The 16,355-nt window shown below is 40.8% G+C and overlaps 1 protein-coding gene across 1 annotated transcript; it reads right to left on the bottom strand.

Moving 5' to 3' along the window:
* Positions 1–11,427: 11,427 nt before the first annotated feature.
* On the bottom strand, positions 11,428–16,355 carry tph1b (tryptophan hydroxylase 1b). The gene is made up of 11 exons (XM_030794480.1): positions 16,266–16,355; positions 15,257–15,391; positions 14,942–15,128; positions 14,702–14,802; positions 14,408–14,475; positions 14,084–14,280; positions 13,744–13,879; positions 13,307–13,433; positions 12,214–12,309; positions 11,787–11,920; positions 11,428–11,602 (listed from the first exon to the last, which is right to left on the bottom strand). The coding sequence occupies exons 1-11, from the start codon at positions 16,353–16,355 to the stop codon at positions 11,428–11,430; spliced, it is 1,446 nt and encodes a 481-aa protein (XP_030650340.1).

Below are 16,355 nucleotides of genomic sequence, written 5' to 3'. Positions count from 1 at the left end.
TAACGCTTTTAAGTCTTTTTTTTGTTGTACATAGATGGCTGATGACCAAGGACGCTTCAGAGTGGCTATGAATTCACGTAGATGAATCTCAGAAGAATTGTGGCTGTCTCGCTTTTTCTCGTGCCATTTGCTAAATGTTGACCGCTCATGATGTGGTGTGATGTTATATGTAGGCGAGGGTGTTGAGGCGCGTTTGTGTGCATGTGTGTGTAAAAATGTCCGTGTTGTAAATGTGCCTTGTGTGTTTGTTTGTGCTTTCACTTAAAGTCTAAAAGAATATCTTCTCAAGGTAAAGGGAGTTTTCTATCTGCCTCACAAGTTGCAACATATTGCATTTTACAGTGCTGGACTACATTACATATTTATTTACTTGTTTATTTGTTTATTTATTTAGAGAACATTATTCAAGGTAATCTGTACTGCTGTACTGATAAATTCACATCTGTATTGCCTTTTGCCTTGCATTTGCACTTTTAAACTTTTACATTCCTTGAGGAAAATTATGGTCTGAGAGGTTGTGAAGTTTATAACATATTCTGTTTCGTAACACAGTTTAGTCTGTAACCACTAGATCTCATAGTTGTTCCTTGTTTTTTAATAAACATGTGACTTAGGTATGTGTTTTCCCATCCAAAACCAAATAGATCATATTTTGAATCAAGAGCACCTTTCTTCTTTTATTCCATTTTGACTGTTAATGTAACATCCTTTTCTTTTCACTGTGGTGTCAGCAAAAGCATTCAACTACTTGTTATAGAGGAACCAAATCAATACATGAATATGGAGATAGTAGCATTGCATGATAAAGATAAAACCTTAATAATGTAAACCGTGTAACCTAAAGGTTGCAAAGACATTTTCAGTTCCATAATACAAGGAATGAACAGCATCTATGAGCTTATGAGTGTAAATGCATAAAAAATATTCTTATGTTCATTTTCCCCTTATCATCCAGCCAAGTAGATGATGATCTCACAGCAGTGATTTGGTGAAGTATGGTAAGATTAACATGCAGTTTCTAATCCAATTCATGCTGCAAGACACTTCTACTGAAAATAAACTCCATCACTGCTCTCAACCCACCGCCTATGGTGATCAGTCAGTGAGGATCTCAAATGGGACTCAAAATGCTGTCATTCAAATGGATAAATACATCAAGCTTCAGATTTTCCTCCATTTCATTTGGTTTCCATTTTCTTGTTTTGTTCTGTTTTTGTATGAGTTTGGCAAGAATACCTCTGTTTTCAAGATTTGACATAAAAATGCCTTATAGGTGCCAAGATCATTTTCACTTTATACTGGGTACCCAGGAAGCGCTTTTCACCTTTCCCAGTGTTGATTATTAAAGCGATCCAGTGTGTGCCTCCCCAGATGAACTGGCCTACTGAGCCTGAGGAAGACAAGCTAATCCACAAAGTTGTCTGTCATCGGACAGTAAGGCTACAACGCTACAACCTGCTCTTCCCAGTTCTACATGCAACATATTTTTTGAAAAGGTTAATAGGTGAACATGATACCATGTATCTATATTTATTCTGAAAGTCATTCACTCTGACTAGTATAAACAGATGATATGTTAGATACTGATATGCAAAATTTAACATGGAATTCAAATGCAACAGCATGGTTTGCTGCAACAATGTACATTAAATAAACTATTAAATTAACATGCTTCAACACACTGAATTTTTTGGAGTCTATTGAGTCTGTTGGAGGCAGTATGTGTTGTGTTTATGGAAAAACACTCTCTCGACCTCTCGCACTCCTAGAACGACACATGACATACTCAAATCAGTCAGAAGATTTACCTTTTCTCACAAAGCTGACATTTTTCCACACCTCATTTCAAAGTACTGGGCCACTAAACTGTCATATGTATAATTTGCAACAGTGATTAATGGTAAATATATAAATGTCATGTCATAACATGACAAACTCACAACAACCAACATTATAAGGTGAATTTTTGGGACTTGCTTTTAATGCTTTTAATGAAGAAACATACAATAAAGTGACAGATAATATTACATATTTCAGATTATCGTTCCTGTGGTTTGTAGAAACTAATTGCTGTTTTCTCAGTTGTTCACACAATTCTTGAAACAACAGAACATATTCTCAAAACTTAATGAAATACCAGTGATGATCATTCTTTAAAACTTCGCGTACCCAGGGCACCATCACTGCACGGATGGATAGTTCACACAGAAAACGCAGTCATCAGGGTTCAGGAATTTATGTCGTAAACTAAATGTGTCAAAACCTTTCAAATGTGTGCGTACAGTTCTGTAGAAGTGCTACTGGTTTGTGACTTGATCACTATGATCACTATGCCTGTAGTTTTAGTCACAATATGTAAACAACTAGGAAAAAAATAACTTGTTTTCTGCACTATCTGTCAGACACCCATCTCTATGTTGAGATTTTTTTAATCATGTCAGTCTATAAGTATCTGCCTATAATTGTGTGTGTGTGTGTGTGTGTGTGTGTGTGTGTGTGAGTGCTTCATACACGCCATGTTTGTCCTGACTGGGACAAGTTAATGTTTGGGTGTGTGCACAAAATAGGACCTGCCAGTTTCAAGGAGTAAAAATACAGACAAGATGTGCTATTTGTTTCAAACCCACACACACACTCCCATCTTTTCCAAAGCATGTGAGCATGTGTATATTGCAATGGGAAATGGAAAAAAGAACAGAAGGAATGAAAGAGTATAAAGAGTAATGTCAATGAGTGTACCTGACACAATATGGGTACTGTTTAAAAGTTTAGTTTGATCACTGAAGAGCAACTGAACACCACTCAATGAGTGTCTTTTTTTCTCAAGGTGAGATCTTTTGATGTGAGATAACCTGCTACAACACTGCAACCTTAAATATGCATGTCTGAGCGAAAAATTTAAGTGTAGGTTTTTTGTCTAGTATTACAATCCTGTGTGTGTGTGTGTGTGTGTGTGTGTGTGTGTGTACGGTGCTGCACAGCCAATGTGTTGTTTATTCCAGTGGGCACACAGGTTTCTTGTTCTGCTGGTGAGCTTTGATCTGTTCAGACGCTATGGCAACCCAGTTACCTAATAAGGCCTGTAACCATAGCAACACACGCGTGTGATGTACTCTCAAGAGCAACCTATCTCTCCCATCCCATGCTGCAGCATTATTTTAGTTCCAAATCTAACCTCTCCCCACTACCTTCCAGGGCCCCTCCCCCCACCTATCCTCAGCACTGTGGTCTCTTGTTTATTATTGCTGTGTCAGATATCTTAACAAGTGCCCCTATTCCCAAAGAGTCACTGCCTGTCTAACACAAGATGTGATGGTTTTTGTGCATATAAGCTAATTGCAGTGTTCTGTTGCTTCTCCTCCTCTCTCATCCCTACCATTCCATATATTAGATGTGTGTATATATAGAGTTGTGTCACTTTGTCTCACTCTGTCACCCGGCTGCCTTATTCCGTTGTCATAGTGAAACTGCAAAGCCTTGCACACATAGAGACATACACACAGAAACAGTCTCACAGACACATCCATCTTTCGAATCGAGAACGTGGACTCTTAGCTTTCCTTCGATGGAGATGGACGTGAAGCCAACAGTTGCGTAGGAGGTCTGCTCATACCCTTCCCATTTCCTCAATTAATGAAATTTTAATGTCTTTACACTGGCGTGAGAAACAGTTCGCTGAGCCGGAATGTGAAAGAGCACTGCATAAAAGCCAGGAAGTCATTGCAATAAACCTTCTGTTTTGCTCAGCTTTCTAATCCATATTTGGCCCAGGAGAAGTTGATGGTTCATAAGGTGACACATTACACTAGCTCTGCCAGCCCACTCTGGTAAACTTGTGCTACTGATTTGGAGGGGGTAAGGGTCGGGGCCTTTTTGTATGGACTCTGTCCCTCTGGAAGGCAACATCGCTTCAGTAGGACAGCTGAATTTACAGAAAATAATTAAGGAACAGCAACAGCTGTTGAACATGCCTAGACTAACAAAATTATTGTACTGACACATCTCTACTGCTAGACTGAAGGCTGGGGAGGTTTTAAAAGTTACTGAAATACAGAGAGGAGGTAAAAATGTCAGATGATCAGTAGTTATTCAAAACGGACCTCTAATTGCTGGTCAACACTCTCATATGAAAGCAACTCAGATTACTCTTTCCATTTATTACTCTTTCCTGGTCAGTGCTAAATAATAAATAATCTGGAAATAGCACTTTATTTACTATATTTGTACAAGCCTATGTCTGAGAGTGACATTTGAGAACTGTCTTTGTGGAAATTAATAACAAGAACTTTGCCACAGTGAAGAGAGTGGTCACATTCATCATTCTGAAGATCTTTCATGTGCATATTTAGACCATTATGTAATGGAACAGCTATTTCCTGTTGTGTCATTTTCCACAGAGCATTTGACAGTGCACAATGTAATGTGACAAAATGTCAGTGAATTATCTCCACTTCGGTATAGCTAACACATAAATTTAGCAATATAGAGAATGTTCTGTGTAGTATGGTCAGTGTGGACTCACTAGCAGGATCCAAAACTGTGGCATTTATAATAGGTCTCAGATCAGCAGAGGAGATGTAAGGAGACACCCTGCCTCAGAGAAGGGAATAAACCAGGCTGCCTGAGAGCTTCACGGTTAGGGGTGTCCATGAGCAAACACACAGGTTTGGAACCAGACCAGCATTCTGCAGTCTCTGTGAAATGCAAAATTCACTCCACTCTCAACAAGCCAGAAAACCCTGGCAAGGCCACGTGTGGTGATAAATCCATGGCATAGAGCCTCACAGGGATTTGAGAGAAATTTGGTTTTCCTAGGTTTCTGTAATAGCGCACCAAGCCACATTTTAGCACATAAGCATTTTAGAATGTCCATGGTCTACTGTGATTCAGACAGGTAGCAACAGTCTCCTGCCTTGATAGAATTTTCAGTGGTTGCAACGTGAATGACATCTGCCATAAGAGAGACTTCCTCCACTAAAACAGAAACTAATATAGGTTGAACATCCCTTATCTGAAATGCCTGGGACCAGAGGTATTTCATAATTTGGATTTTTTTCTGATTTTGGAATACATTTGAATATACATAATAAGATATCTTGGTGCCAACTGAGCATCAGAGCCCCACATGGGCAGGTGTGGAGCCCCACATGGGCAGGTGAGGTCAGGTGTAGAATTTCCCACTTGGATTAGGGATGCTCATCCTGTAAAGACTAAGCCAAGAGTGGTGCTCTATTACTGTATTCTCCAGACACCTGTTCCAGTAGTACACTGGCTACAGACAAGTGTATATTCGCACTCAATAAGCTTGGTTCTGTAAAGTGACACCCTTTCACAATTTTTTTTTCACAATTTTTGTCTTAACAGAGTCCTACAGCAGTATTTCTGCAATGAAAACTTGCTTCACTTCATCTAATTATACTAAATAGAAAGCAAATTCGTATACTCATTTTAAATGTCTGTCTTCCTTTAAAAATGTCTTAATTCATTTATCTAGTTTTAGAAACCCCTAGAGGCTAGTTTTGGCTTCTTAGACTTGAGTTGGACTTCAGGAAGAGATTACTTAGACGTGATTTGCACATGAAAGCTGTTGATTTAAGACTGGACCTGGACTTGAGGATGAAATGACTTTACTACAGCCCTGCTCCCAGGCCTTTGAGAGAATTTGGTGTGCGTTGAAGGATGACTGGAGGGTATGGAGGTGAGGATGGTGCTGAAGGTTATGATAAAAGACATGAATCATGCACAATAATAATGTTCTCGGATAGCCACTTCATCTTCCTGCTCTTTCTCATTGGAGAGAGGATAGAGCAGGCGGCCCTGAAATTTTAATGTGAACCAATTAAGCCTTCACAATCACTTAAGTGGGCCAGAGAGCCAGGATAGAGACAGAGGAGGAGGGGTAGGGGGTGGAGGATGAGGGTGTGTGTGTGTGTGTAGGGGGGTCAAGGCAGAAGAAGCGAGGAGAGGGGCCTAGGAAACTTGATCTTTACCACAGATCAAACTGTGGTTGAGGTAAAGAATAGCTGTATTGGACTGGACATATGCAGGCAGTTGCTGAGATGGCTAAGGAAATGTATTGGACTATGCACTGCTTTGTTCTGCTCATTTATTCTGCTTTTTCTGAACAGTCCTCAGGACACATCAAGACTGCACTACTCTGTTTGAATGATACAGTGTTCAGTTATGGTCACGCGCCTTTTCATCCCTATTGTATTTCAAAGTATTCAATGCAGGCAAGACTACAATTGGCTGAAACCTTCACTGTCTGCCTGAAAGTGAAAGAGGAATAATACACATGATAAATTAATTGTTAAGAGCCCAGTATCTGGAGAGTGGTTAACATCTCCTGCAATAGCTAACCTAAGCTGACACAAGACTTTGAGTATCTACAGCCATGAAAGTTGAAGCCATCACCATAAGAGTTTACAGAGTTGAAAGAGTTTAAAGTCTCTGTCATATTATGTCAGCATGTGGGTACTGGGCACTTATAGCATTTACAATATAGCAATAGCACTCTGAGGTCTAATTCATGGTATTGTTGTTTGATCTCTGTCATGTTAACACCTACATGTTCTAAGAATCAGTTGGGCCAAATCATGTTTGGAAAACTTATTTGTAGTGGAAAGTCATTAAGATATTGGAGTGAACTTGCTACGCAGTATTACTGCAGGGATGTCAATAAGATGTTCCCTTAGCACCCAGTCAAGGACACAGATAGTCAATAAAGGCCTAGCAACATGGAATGTCTGATGGGGAAACTTGAGTACAAAGCCAGTGCCAAGTGCTCAGAAACACCTCTCAAGAGAAGGAAAAAAGAGAGAGAGAGATGGAGGAAGGGAGGATGAAAAGGAGAGCAGATCAATAATGAGCACAGAAGGGTGAGGTCCTGAGTGTGAGGGCCACACGCTCATAAATACATCACTCCTACACAGAGACCAGGGCACAGCAAAGGGCACCCACAAAACCGGGCACCCCAATCAGTTAATGCCAGGACACAAATCACAAATCACTGTGTGTGTGTGTGTGTGTGTGTGTGCATGTGTGCGTGTGTGTGTGTGTGTGTGTGAGTGTGTGTGTGTGTGAGTGTGTGTATGTGTCTGTCCAAACAGCTAATCACTAAGGACACGTGAAGGCAGGAGGAGGTAGATAGCGGTGATACTTTCTGAGGGTTAAAATAACAGGTCAGATGAATATTTCAGATGAGTTCCAGCTGAAGAGGCATTGTCTTCCGCACACACAGGGCATTAAAGTGAAAATAGCATGTTTTCCTCTATCCACGCCAACTTGTTCTTTTCCTGTGTCTTTATGCAGGAGCTAAGAACATGCACTCCAAATTCCATGGTTACATTAATCTTTCAAAGGGAATGTCACATGTCTTTCTTCTTATCTTCCTCTCTTTCTCCGTCTCCCACTCCCTCTGTTATTTTTCTATTACTTCCCCCCTTCCCCCTCCACACCGCTGCCTTCACCTCTCTCATTCTCCTCCTGTACTCCTCTGGCACTGTTCTGCTCCTCCTCTTCACACTCTGTGGTGTGTGTGTGATTTTCACAGGCGTGTCATAGCGCAGGAGAGCTCACGTGTGCTGTCACACAACAGTGTGAAACTGTCAGCAGCCTTAGCATGACATACACACATCCATAGAAATCAATAGAGACACACACAAGAGTGGCTTTGACAAATAGGAACTCACAATTATGGTGCTAAATCAAAGACATACTGTACACACACACACACAATGTACAGTCATTCATATACCTGAAAATGGGGGGGGGGGGGGGGGGGGGGGCGCGGTGCGCCTGGATTAAGATAGTAATATAGTCGTATGTAGTTGCGTGAAGCATGAATGTGACACTTGTGGCAGGAATAGGATGCTTGTTATCCAGTGATGGATGTTGTCGGATGTAATGTGACTGGGTCTTCTCCACCCTGCTGATAAACTGAACCTCCTGGCTCCACACTGACATCATGTCCATCCGTCTTTGCTTGACGTATCTACTACCAGTACATCTGTTGTAGCACAGACTTCTCCCCTGCCCCAAAGCTGAGCCATCTAGTCAGCTTCTACACGTAGCACCAACAATCAACACAATGGGCTTGGATTAGCTGGATATGAGTGAGTAAACAAACCCAGTATAATGCAGTGTTTATATGTTAATGCAGTGTTCATAAGCTATATGTCCAAAAGTGAACCAACAGGAATGACAGGTACAGGAATGTGATTAAAAACAAGCACTAGTCATCTACTGCTGCTGCTGACCGTGGTCTCGTGTTTGCAAAGTTTTCGCATTCAGTTCTGTAGAGTGAAAATTGAGCTGTCTGTATTACACGTACAACATTAAGCCTATTTGTCCATTCAAAGCTTTTGTCCATTACCAAAGCAGCAATGAAGCAGCAAATTGACCTGATTCTCTTGGCTGCCTCTCCGACTGTCTGAGGTCTCGAGAGGACTCCTAATGCTGAAAGAAGAGATTGTTTTCAGGAATCAGTGGGGAATGACCGGATGCCTCTAAATGGTGTGGCCCATCATACAGCTGGTTCATTTTATTTATTTATTTTTTTGTTGTTTGTTTGTTTGTGGCTGTGTGTATGTGTGTTGCTAAGTGTGTCCAGCAATTATCATCTTAGTGGTATCTCCATTATTGCGACATAACTTCCGTACAGCCAAAACATTCAGGATGTGCACACAAACCTTTCCATCTTACGAGCTTCTGGTCCAAGCCCAATTCATCTACTCACTCCAAATGTCAGATAATTCAGCTGGATAATTCTTGGTATTATATAGACAGTGTGAGATAAAGTATCAAAAAGTTATCTTTTGGTGACATATTATAAAGTAGCTTGACCAAGACACAGAAAAAAAAGAAGTTCTGTAAGCAATGACCTCAGACACTTTTGAAAGGAGAAGTGTAGCCTGAGTAGTCTAGGTCATGATTTGGGGATTGACCAGAAGGGAAGTTCAGTGTGGCTGTCTTTACATTTATTTCCTGTAGAGCCCAGTGTGCGGGCTGCAGGACTGAGTCATAGCTGAATGAAGCACTTTAAAGCGTACATGTGAAAATCGTGACATCGGCCCATACATCACACAGGGGCAGGAAGGGAAGATTTTATGCCGGCCCTTTAAGGGCTTTTATGTGTCGCGTGATTTCCATGTAACGTACATATGAGCACACATGCAGTTCTAAAGCACGGCTGTCATATGAATCACAACTATTGACTTTACTCCCTCCACTCTGAGTACACATTGGTCTTCTCATCTCATCCATCAGACTATGCCGCATAAGTACACAACATAGAGCTTTGTTTGTGTGTGTGTGTGCGTGCGTGCGTGCGTGCGCGTGTATTTGCGATACAAGAAAATACACACACTTGCGCATAGTAACAATACCATGAATATAGTCTTAAAACTTTCCTCCAGTATATTTTTTATTGGCCATTACATGGTCACTGTGCACACAGACATGCACAGAGCACACTGCGACAGGGTGTGTTCTAATACAGTACACTTATTAGGAAAGATCACGAAACACCTGCCCGTCGAAACACAGCTCAACACTGAAACCAAATGCAAGTTTCTAACAAGTGAACTGTGACATTGAAAACGACATTTACAGATGAACACGTAAAAGACCAACTCTAATGAAACAACATTTAGAGGGGAGCGCATAACAGATCCACTCCAAAAAAACAAAGTGACGAGACAGATAGACTGTTTCACTCGTTACATGTTTCGACACTGTTAGATGACGCCACTAATGTACTAATACAGACTGTTAACATGGGTTGCATGAAAACGGTGCCACTAACCTTTACCTTGCTTCATTTGTTTGGAGTGTGCTAACTCCACTGTGCAAATTGCAGTAAATTGCACAATACTGCAAATTGAAGTATTCCTTTTTGTTGTTGTTGTCAAAATTTGCTCTTTAATCTTTGCTGTTTTTTATACACTTACACTTTAGAAACCTCAACTCTGTTTTGTTTTTATTTGGGCAAGCAATTATGACACATATGACACATAAAACATATACTTGTCTTTTCATAACTTTGAAACGAACAGTTTAGCGTCGGTAATATCCTTCTGCGGTACAGTGTTCCCCCTACTGGACAACTTGGCATATTGCAGCCTGACATATTGGCATATTGCAGTTCTTTATTAATATATATCGCTTTATATATTTTATTGTATGTCTAGGAAATCTGACAAGATCAAATTTACAGACAGATAATATACCACTACATTGAGCTACCATATGTAAATACACTCTTTAAATACACAAATACCAAACAAAAGCTAGAGAGTGCTCAAACATATCTTAACGTTTACAATAAATGTTGACTAAAAAAGATTTAAAAGTTTTAAAAAATGACTAAATGACTAAATGTAAATGTCTACCTAATTATCATCTATTAAGCAAAATAACATTTCAAAAGACAGCTTTACAACTGAAAAAGAAAGAATTTAAATACACAAAGAATGTCACCAAAACCTGATTGTTTATGTTGGTTTAATTTTTCTGTGTTTATTTTGTGACAGTGCCAGTAACATACTGCAATTAGCCAATACTTAATATTCTCCTCCCCCTCATGATAATTACAACCTCCAACTCTCTGAACAATGATCACATGTAGTCATCAATTAACATATTAATTACCCTTTTCAGCGTATCTTCCACACCCACAACACACACACACACACACACACACACACACACACGCACACACACACACATCCACACACCCACACATACTCACAGTTCTGTCTAACACTAGTCTATCTAATGTTAACATAACTCCGTGAAATCAGAACATCCTCTTAAATGAAGCAACTTGAACAGATGTCCACAGCACTGAGAAAACATTACAGGGAAACATTCGAACATTAAAATAAATTAATTTAAAGTACACAGTTATCCCTTGCATTCTGAGAGCTTCTCTGGTTTGGCTGTGTTTTGGTTCAGGTCTGCAGAGTTGAGTGCTACACAGCAGCGAAGGCATTTTGCAACAATAGAGTGGACTAAGAATGGTCTAAAGGATTAGATGGAGTTTAGTGAAGGTTTAGTACTTTGACTAGACACTATAAAGATTCTGAAGCCACCTACAGCATTAAGAATGCATGGCTAGAGGAATTTGTTTTATAGATAACGTTGAGAGTGAATGGTTGTGAGATTCTGATGCCATATAAAGCATTAAGAATGTCTGGCTGTCGGAATTTGACGTTATACACTACAATGAGAGTGACTGTTTTAAAATACTCGACGTTGTATGTAGTAAGCGTGACTGATTGAGGGTACTGGATGTTAAAGACTAGAATGTCTGGTTGTGACAGGTTGAGAGATTTTGATGCTATACACAGCAGAAAGAGTGACTGGTTTCGGGGACTCTGAGGTTGTAGACAGCAGTGGTAATGGTAAAGTCAACTCAGAGGTATCTCAGACACCCAGATGTTTGTTGAGGCGATAGAGGGCATCGCCCACGATGTCCAGTTCATGCCTGAGCTCTTCCACCACAGTACTGATACTGGGCATGTCCTTAAGCACTGTCACACTCTGAGTGTAAGCATTGTAGCGGACTGAGAACGGACGTTTAATGGTCTTAGCAAACTCCCTGCGGGACATAGAGAGGAACATATTCTGAAAAATACACTTTCCCAGAATAAGTATCTGCAGGCTTGAAAAGGGTGTGCTTTTTTGAAGATGGCTAGTTTTCATACCAAAAGTGCTGACATTCATTAGGTGTTGAGTTGGCTATGTTACTGTTTAGTGATAAAAAAAGATGAAAAAAAACCTACCTCATCCTGACCTTGGCCTCTTCAAAGCTCTCAGAGATGAAGTAGACATCCTGAAAAGTGGTGATGAGGCACTCCTGCTTGCACGTGACTTTGGGATCAAACGGCAGAGTTTTGGCCCTGCCAGAGAGAGCATGCTGTAGAAAAGATAACACAAACTCTCACTGTCTTTGAACTACGGATTTTTATACAACTAAACAAGATAATATTGTTACCTCTGTATTCACTACAGTTTGAGAAGTAAATTGATACGTTTTAATCCAGGGTTAGCAAAATATTCATATCAAACTTTACACATATATTTATTTCAATTGTTTCTTTGATTTTATTTTTGTTTTTTTTTAGAGAGAAACTATTAAGTGCAAAATTTTTGGAAATGGGAACTGTGTGGTATTGTGAATTAGGAAAAGCTGTTTGTTTATGTGACAACCTTGAGCTCACTGATTGATGAGAGCAACCCAGCACCATACGCCCTCAGTCCTCCTTCCTGTTTACACAGTCCAAACTCCACTGTGAAGAAATAGCACTGCAACAAAACACACCCGACAACCATGATGTAACAGCATCAAATACAAACTGTAAATTAAAACTGCTGTTATGCAAAAGCCGCAAGCTTGTCCTTGTAGCACAAGATCTGAGGGCTGTACTATGAAGCGAGGTAACTGGCTTTTCCCAGTAACTTCTGGTTAAGTTAACTCAGAGGAAGTAGTAAACCTCCTGATAGAAGAGCCCTATGGCTTTGTTTTGCTAGGAGAATGAAGCCATAGGGCTCTTCTATAAGGAGGTTTACTACTTCCTCTGAGTTAACTTAACCAGAAGTTACCTTTACCTTGCCTTATAGTACAGGCCCCAGGTGATTAGTTTCATGTTAATGTTTTTAGCCAAACAGATTTAACTGAATAGACATTTAATATAGAGAACTGCTGAACTGGATGTAAAGATTGACCATAGGGGATCCCTTTTGCATACACTATAGTACGGAACATATCGGACATTTACAATTAAGACGATAGGGTGAGGAGCTCAGACACCCGGGAGGAGCTCGGATCAGAGCCGCTGCTCCTCCGCATTGAAAGGAGCCAGTTGAGGTGGTTCAGGCACCCAGTCAGGATGCTTCCTGGGTGCCTCTCTGTGGAGGTGTTCTGGGCACGACCAACTGGGAGGAGACCACAGGGCAGACCCAGGACACGTTGGGAGAATTATATTTCTCAGCTGGCCGAGGGAACGCCTTGGGATCCCCCAGGAGGAGCTGGTGGATGTAGCCGGAGAAGGGGATGTCTGGGCTACCATCCTCAGCCTGCTGCCACCGCGACCCGGTCCAGGATAAGTGGCAGAAAATGGATGGATGGAGGGATGGACAATTAAGACGTCTAATGGCTGTTTTGTTGTTTTTGTTGGATGGGGGGGCAGAAGACTGATGGGCAGTCAGTTGAAGGTTCTCCACTTCAGATTAAAATAAAACCCAAGCCCTGTTCTACACTGTAACCTTCAGTATATGAAATATCTGTGGAGAGTATACTTACAGTTGCCAGCTTTTGGACTGCGTCGTCAGACGCCCCCAGTGAAGCCAGTCCTAGCTCCTGAGAGAACTGGGCAAAACTGGGCTCTGCCAGCAGTGGCACATGACCTAGGAGTTCATGACATGTGTCCCTACAAAACAGACACACACACAAGCACGCGCACGTGCACACACATCAACTCAATTAGATATTACAGGCACAGATTAATTAAAACAGATGAATAGCTACTGCACAATGATATTATGCCTCCTATCTCTTCCTCAGAGAGGAAGGAACACATTCAAATACTCAACACTCAGTAATAAACAGCTGTTATAACAGCTAGATCAAGTCTATTTGCCAATGTATGGGAGGATAAATGATGTCTCTTGATGCTATCACCGAGGGATTATTTGTGTGTGTGTGTGTGTGTGTGTGTGGGTAAACAAGTCATTACTCACGGCTCAGGTGTATACAGTGGGTCTGAGCTGTGACGCACATACTGAGTACAGTGAAAGACACGGAAGGCCAGACCAGCCAGGAAATCCCGTGGTGACAGATACCCCGCTACTGGCCTAATAGTGAATCCTGTCCGCTCTGGAAAATGTACACACAGACACAGACACAGACACACACACACACACACACACACACTGAATATTCTTTTACATAACTAAACTTTCAACACATGTGGAAGAAACTATTTGAATGACTTTGACAGAGCACACGTGGCTCTGAGCACTGAGGTGAAAGACAGTCTCGTGTCTCACCTCTGAGGTGAAAGACAGTCTCGTGTCTCACCTCTGAGAAAGCGGGACACGTCCTCCAGCTGGGGAATATTGTCCTCCCTGTAGCCACAGTGCTGGGAGAGCAGGGGCAAGTTGCGCAGGTACTCCTTACAGGCATGTGTCGGGTAAAGCTTGTTCAGCTCTCGGAAAACAACACTCCATGTTTTGATCTCCTCCTCCGTGTACTCCACACGAGGGATAGGTTCTCCACTGCAGAAGTAAAATTTGGAGGAGCACAATAAAAAAATGAGAGACAAAGTCGACGGCACAGGGGTGACACAAAATTAAGAATCTTCTAGCGGCAGGAAGCCATATTTTATGGAAGTCATAAACATACTGTTTGTAGCTCATGGCCAGATCGGCAAAATATTTCCGCCTCTTACGATAGACATTGTCCTTGAATCCCTGTACCAAGAAAAAAATGTTTTACAGTTATAGGGTGCCAGGTTAATACTCTATCAAGAGTATTGTTCAGTCCATTATCCAGAGGGCAAACTTAATTTCATTCATTTATTCTAAATTGAATACGTTAATTGAAAATGTAAACGGAACACTTAAAAATAACAATGAAATGAATGAGGAGAACAGAGATCAAGCGAAGACAGAAAAGGAATTAAGTTACCACACTCACAGGGTGGTCAGCATCCAGTTCAGAGCCGTACATCAGCACACGGTTGGCACTTTTATCAAGATCTGAGATTTTTTTGGGGAACCAGGGCACCTCAGTCAAATCTGAAACATTGGCACATTCCATTCAGTCCTCTGCATTTTACTCCTCGTCTCCTAAATTTGTCAGAAGTGCAACTCTAAAAAATGGCATCTTAATTAAGACTTATTTTTATCACTTGGTTGGTGAAAGAGGAATTCATACCATCTTCAGGCACGCAGAATGATGCGTCAGGCAAGTCCATGGTAACTACGTGTGTTTGTTTCCGCAGCAACTGAATTATTTCCTTCAGCTTCTCTTGATCGCTGTCACAGTCAACAAAGACCTCCAGTTCAGAGTTACGCCGCTTGGACTTACGTGACTCAATGTGCAGGAGGTTAACTTGATTTTCCTGTCAAAAGATAGTTATGCTATGATATCTGTGGTGGAAACATGAAACATGAATGCAAAGTTAAAACTGTAACACAATAAGTTGGTTCATCGTGGTTGGAAAAAAGAAGTCACGATAATTTTGTGTACCTGAAAAAGTTTCAGAGCTTTCAAAAGGCCACCAATTTCATTCTTCAGTGAGAATATTATGGCTGCATGTTCTCTCTTAGATGGCACAAACTTGTCTTTATTCTCATCTAGCTTGTGGAAAGTGGACCTAGACATCTTAAAAGAAAGACACGTAAGACAGAACCAAAGTTAAAAATGTGATAGCAAATACATTTCTCATGGCAGTCCTGATTGAAAACACTACTGAAACACTGTAATTAAATGCCAATCAGCTGCAGAGATTTCAATGCTTTTAATTATAGACTCTTTTGTTAATTGGGATTTGAATATGGTTTTAATATGAAACTGGTAATGCACTAACACTTCTGCCCTAGGATATTGTACGGTTCGTCACCTGCAACAGCGACCTCAAAGTCAATTTTACCGACCATTTTCTCCTGTACAATGTCTCTCCGCGTTTCATTCCATGCAGCATAAAGAGTAGCCTATCGTTCTGACATGCCATCAAAGACGTGCCAAATGTCTTTTACTAGTGGCTGGTCGATATCCCATCCCTTACTGAAGTTATTTTTAATAGGGCAAGTCTTCATATTCGTTCCTATGCAATGAGTGTCATCACTGTAGAATTTAAATGTTAACGATGAAAAAATTAACGTTACACCTTTCAGTTGTGACCGATGAAACAGAAACAGGTTCCTCCCATTTGAAATGATCAACTTCAGCACTGTTGTGTGAACAGCGATAGAAGAATCGAAATTGGCAGGAGATAACTATTGAAAGTTTTTCTTTTTTTGATTAAAAAAAAAATCTATTTCGCCTCAAACTACTCAGCGGAAAGTTGCACTACTTGTTTGTGCCGATTTTAAGTAAAGTGTTAAAAGTGACCATCAAAGTACTGAGTAGGCCATCAGCTCCATGCAGTGAGATAACTTCAGGTAAAAAAGAATCTTCTTGGATGATTACACAGTTGTCTTGAATATCTACTTAAACTCTGGTTAAATATCAGCAAGCTTGTAAACTGTGTACTTACCTCATTGTTGAGTTGCTTGTCCTCATAAGACTTGTGTATTGAGTCAAAGGACCTTCCTCGACGGGGTCCGTCAATTTTATTGGAATACAT

This window comes from Chanos chanos, chromosome 2 (genome assembly GCF_902362185.1).
Source record: "Chanos chanos chromosome 2, fChaCha1.1, whole genome shotgun sequence".
NCBI classification, from domain to species: domain Eukaryota; kingdom Metazoa; phylum Chordata; class Actinopteri; order Gonorynchiformes; family Chanidae; genus Chanos; species Chanos chanos.
The sequence above is the reverse complement of the archived record's forward strand: the minus strand, read 5'-3'. Positions and strand labels throughout refer to the sequence as shown.